This window comes from Lathyrus oleraceus, chromosome 3, assembly GCF_024323335.1.
Source record: "Lathyrus oleraceus cultivar Zhongwan6 chromosome 3, CAAS_Psat_ZW6_1.0, whole genome shotgun sequence".
In the NCBI taxonomy this organism is placed as follows: domain Eukaryota; kingdom Viridiplantae; phylum Streptophyta; class Magnoliopsida; order Fabales; family Fabaceae; genus Lathyrus; species Lathyrus oleraceus.
The window spans coordinates 413366496-413372033 of NC_066581.1; the positions used below are offsets into that span (position 1 = coordinate 413366496).

At 40.2% G+C, this 5538-nt stretch overlaps 1 protein-coding gene across 1 annotated transcript; it reads left to right on the top strand.

Moving 5' to 3' along the window:
• Positions 1-572: 572 nt before the first annotated feature.
• On the top strand, positions 573-1964 carry LOC127129345 (uncharacterized; the record flags this gene model as incomplete). The annotated part of the gene is made up of 2 exons (XM_051058558.1): positions 573-1094; positions 1182-1964. Coding segments are annotated over exons 1-2 (1305 nt in total), but the record flags the coding sequence as incomplete, so codon positions are not given.
• Positions 1965-5538: the final 3574 nt, after the last annotated feature.

Consider the following 5538-nt stretch of genomic DNA (forward strand, 5'->3'; position numbering starts at 1 on the left):
TTACTGAATGTGTGATGTGATTAGGGTGATTAATGTGTTAAATTACTTAACATGACATGATATTTTATAATGCTTATTATATCGATTGAGGAACTCACCCTTACAACTATTTTTCAGGTAACGAGCAGTGATTGAGTAGAAGCTAGTGCTTGGAGTCTAGTGTAGCCTCCTTAATGGGTCATGCTCTGATAGATGTAACATCGGGACGGGATGTTTTAATTGTTTTATTGTTGGTTGTTGAACCTTTTTATCTGTTATATGTTATATGTTTTGGAATGGTTGGTTTGATTTCTATCCGCTGCGAATTATGCAAAAATGTTATTTTGATTAAATAAAGAGCATGACAGTTATTATGGTGAATGTTGTGAATTGATTGTGTGACACCCTTGATAGCATATTTACTCTGATTTATATATGTTGTTTTAATTAAATATTGGGGTATTTTAGAAGGGTGTTACATTAGTGGTATCAGAGCAGGTCGGTCTGTCCGGCCAGTTGTCGTGTCGTTACTGTCTAACAATTATGTATTGTTACTAATCTAACTTTAAGTTGTGTTGTGGTGATAAGTTGAAATGGCTGGGAGGAATGACGCTGCAATGGCTGCCGCAATGCAAGCGATGGCACAAGCTGTGCAGAACTTGCCAAATGCTGGTGGAGATGCTGGATCACGTAGCTTGGCGACTTTTCAAAGAGAGAATCCGCCGGTGTTTAAAGGGAAGCATGATCCAGATGCAGCCTTGGGATGGTTGAAAGAGATCGAGAGAATCTTCCGTGTTATGGATTGTACTCCAGCTCAGAAGGTTCGGTATGGTACTCACATGCTAGCAGTCGAAGCTGATGACTGGTGGCTAGAGACTCACGAGAGGTTGACCGTGGCAGGTGAAGTCATTACTTGGGATGTATTCCGTAGGGAATTCCTGAGAAAGTATTATCCGGAAGATGTCCGTGGTAAGAAAGAAATTGAGTTCCTTGAGCTGAAGCAAGGAAACATGTCTGTCACTGATTATGCTGCAAAATTTGTGGAGTTGTCCAAATTTTATCCTCATTACACTGGTGCTGGTGCTGAATTTTCAAAGTGCATCAAGTTTGAAAACGGACTGCGCTATGAAATTAAGAAGGCTGTTGGGTATTAGAAGATACGCATTTTTACTGAATTGGTTGATAGCTGCAGGATATTTGAAGAAGACAATAATGCTCATTACAAGATTGTCAGTGACCGCAAGGGCAAGCAACACCAAAGTCGTGGCAAGCCGTATGATGCTCCAGTGGGAAAAGGGAAACAAGGAGCTGCTCCGGCTCAGAGGACTAGTAGGGGAGGTGCTCCTGCTGGTATAGTTTGCTTCAAATGTGGTCAGGCTGGTCATAAGAGTAATGTATGCACTGCTGAAGTAAAGAGGTGTTTTCGTTGTGGTAAGACTGGCCATGCAATAGCTGATTGCAAACACAAGGAAATGATTTGTTTTAATTATGGCGAAGAAGGGCATATTGGAAGTCAGTGTCAGAAGCCAAAGAAATCTCAAACTGGAAAAGTGTTCGCATTGACCGGAACTCAAACCTCCAGTGAGGACAGACTTATCCGAGGTACATGTTTCATAAATGGTACTCCTTTAATTACTATTATTGATACCGGTGCTACACACTATTTTATTTCTGCTAACTGTGCTCGAAGACTGGGTTTAAAATTGTTCGCTTTGGATGGTGAATTGATTGTTGAGACCCCAGCTAAGGGATCAACAACTACTTCCTTGGTGTGTTTAAATTGTCCTTTGTCGATCTTCGATAAAGATTTCTATGTTGATTTAGTATGTTTGCCGTTGGGTGGGATGGATGTAATTCTTGGTATGAACTGGTTGGAGTATAATTATGTTCATATAAATTGTCATCGTAAGTCGGTGAGGTTTTCCACTCCGGAAGAGGAAGGAGTTGACTTATTACCTTTCAGAGAATTGCGAAAATTAATGAAAGAGGGAGCTCAGATGTTTTCTTTGATGGCGACGTTGTCGGTTGAGAGTAAAGCTAAGTTAGAGGAACTGTTAGTGGTGAAAGATTTCCCTGAAGTTTTTCCTGATGAAATTCCTAGTGTGCCGCCAGAGAGGGAAGTTGAATTTACTATTGATCTGGTACCTGGTACTAGGCCTGTTTCGATGGCACCGTATAGAATGTCGGCATCTGAATTGTATGAATTAAAGAAGCAATTGGAAGACTTACTTGAGAAGAAGTTTATAAGACCAAGTGTGTCACCGTGGGGAGCTCCAGTGTTGCTAGTAAAGAAGAAAGATGGTAGTATGAGGCTTTGTATCGATTATAGACAATTGAATAAAGTAACGATCAAGAATAAGTATCCACTACCGAGAATAGATGATTTGATGGATCAATTAGTGGGTGCTTGTGTGTTCAGTAAAATTGATTTGAGATCGGGCTATCATCAGATAAAAGTGAAAGATGAAGACATCCAGAAGACAGCGTTCAGAACTCGGTATGGACATTATGAATATTCTGTGATGCCTTTCGGTGTGACTAATGCGCCGGGAGTATTTATGGAATACATGAATCGTATTTTCCATACTTATCTGGACCATTTTGTGATAGTATGTATTGATGATATTTTGATTTACTCTAAGTCCGAAGAAGAGCACAAGGAACATTTGAGATTAGTGTTGGATGTTTTGAAAGATAAGAAATTGTATGCGAAGCTGTCCAAGTGTGAGTTTTGGTTAAGAGAAGTCAGTTTTCTCGGCCATGTAATTTCAGGAAAAGGTATTGCTGTAGATCCTTCCAAGGTAGAAGCTGTATTGCAATGGGAGACTCCTAAGTCGGTTACCGAGATTAGGAGCTTTTTGGGATTAGCTGGATATTATAGAAGGTTTATTGAAGGATTTTCTAAGTTAGCACTTTCGTTAACTAAATTAACTTGTAAAGGTAAAGCGTTCGTGTGAGATGTTCAGTGCGAAGAGGGTTTTAATGAATTAAAAAGGAGATTGACGTCGGCGCCGGTTTTGACTTTGCCAAATCCGGAAGAACCGTTTATAATTTACTGTGATGCTTCATTGATGGGCTTGGGAGGTGTGCTCATGCAAAATAATAAAGTGATTGCTTATGCGTCGCGACAGTTAAGGATTCATGAAAAGAACTATCCTACGCATGATCTTGAACTTGTTGCTGTGGTGTTTGTGCTAAAAATCTGGAGGCATTACCTTTATGGTTCCAGATTTGAAGTTTTCAGCGATCATAAAAGTTTAAAGTATCTTTTTGATCAGAAAGAGCTGAACATGAGACAACGTAGGTGGTTCGAATTGCTTAAGGATTATAATTTCGGTTTGAATTATCATCCAGGAAAAGCAAATGTTGTGGCCGATGCCTTAAGTAGAAAGACCTTGCACGTGTCAGCAATGATGATTAAGGAGTTGGAATTAATTGAGCAATTTCGTGATATGAGTTTGGTTTGCGAAGTAACACCGCAGAGTGTAATGCTAGGAATGCTAAAGATTAATAATGATTTTATGGATAGTATCCGAGAGGCACAGAAATTGGATGTGAAATTAGTAGATATCCTTAATCGTTGCGGTCAATCAGAGAAGAGTGACTTTAAGATTGATGCGAGAGGTGTGTTGAAATTAGGGGAAAGAATTTGTATTCCTGATGACGCGATTTTGAAAAGAAGTATTCTGGAAGAGGGTCATAGAAGCAGTTTGAGTATTCATCCAGGAGCTACTAAAATGTATCAGGATTTAAAGAAATTATTTTGGTGGCCCGGAATGAAAGAAGATGTGGCTCGTTTTGTTTATGCGTGCTTAACTTGTCAGAAGTCGAAGATTGAGCATCAGAAGCCTGCTGGGTTGATGCAACCGTTGGAGGTTCCAGAATGGAAATGGGATAGCATTTCTATGGACTTTGTAACAGGGTTGCCTGCTACCTTAGGAGGGCATGATTCGATTTGGGTGATCGTTGATAGGCTCACGAAGTCGGCTCACTTCATACCTATTAACATCACTTACCCAATTGCGAAGTTGGCAGAGATTTATATCCGAGTAGTTGTAAAGTTGCATGGTGTTCCTCTGTGTATTGTGTCGGACAGAGATCCGAGGTTTACATCGGAATTTTGGAAAAGTCTGCAGGATTCGTTGGGCTCTAAGTTGAGGTTGAGTTCGGCATATCATCCTCAAACTGATGGCCAAACTGAGAGAACTATTCAGTCATTGGAAGATTTACTGAGAGCTTGTGTTCTTGAACAAGGAGGTTCGTGGGACACTTATCTTCCATTGGTCGAGTTCACATATAATAATAGTTACCATTCTAGTATCGGAATGGCGCCTTTTGAAGCATTGTATGGTCGTAGATGTAGAACTCCGTTGTGTTGGCACGAATCTGGTGAGGGTGTAGTACTTGGACCAGAGTTAGTGCGAGAAACTACCGAGAAAGTGAAGTTTATCCGAGAGAAGATGAAAGCTTCTCAGAGTAGGCAGAAGAGTTACCATGACAAGCGGAAGAAGGATTTAGAATTTCAAGCTGGTGACCATGTGTTTTTGAGAGTCACGCCTGTGACCGGTGTTGGGAGGGCTTTGAAGTCTAAAAAGCTCACTCCTCGCTTCATTGGTCCGTATCAAATCTTAGAACGGGTTGGAAAAGTTGCTTATCGGATGGCATTACCACCTAATCTTTCGAATTTGCATGATGTATTCCATGTGTCGCAGCTTCGGAAGTATATCTCAGATCCGTCTCATGTGGTTAGTATGGATGATGTGCAGGTGCGGGATAATTTAACAATGGAGACAAAGCCTGTACGAGTTGAAGATCGTGAAACAAAGACTCTTCGAGGAAAAGAGATTGTGTTGGTTAAAGTCGTTTGGTTGGGGGCTGCGGGCGAAAGCATGACATGGGAACTTGAGAGTCGGATGAAGGAGTCTTATCCGGAGTTATTCGCTTGAGGTATGTTTTCGAGGACGAAAACTCTTTTAGTAGGGGAGAGTTGTAACACCCCGATAAAAATAAGATAATTATTTAATTTAAGTTAATATTATATTTATTAATTTAATTAAATAATTGGAATTATTGGATTATTTATTATTATTATTATTGGAATAATAATTATTGGAGAGTATATAAGTGGGAATTAAGAAAAGAGTTTCATTTTTGGTAAAGAGGGTTTTTACGTGAAAAGCAGAGAAGCGGCTGAAAAGTGGAGAAAGAGCAAAGAGGAAGAGCAAGAGAGCAAAGGTTGGAGAAGAGAAGAGCTTGAAGCTAAAGACTGCCGGATTATTTCAGGTAAGGGGGGTTATCGTCGGTTAATGGGTATTATGGGGTAACATGTAATGGGTAGTGATAAACCGTTGATTTGACCCTAATTGGGATTGTTGAATGCTGAAAAATTATGTTGAATAAGTTGTGCTAAAACTGTAAGTGAGTATGTATTTGAGTGTATTGTGATTTCCCGAACGTGGAGCTTTTTACGGAATTGGAATCGGAGGTCCGGAAGTCCTCCAACGGCGGAAAATGCGGAGAATTCTGCATTCTGCCTTGTGTTAGCGCAGGAACAGCTTT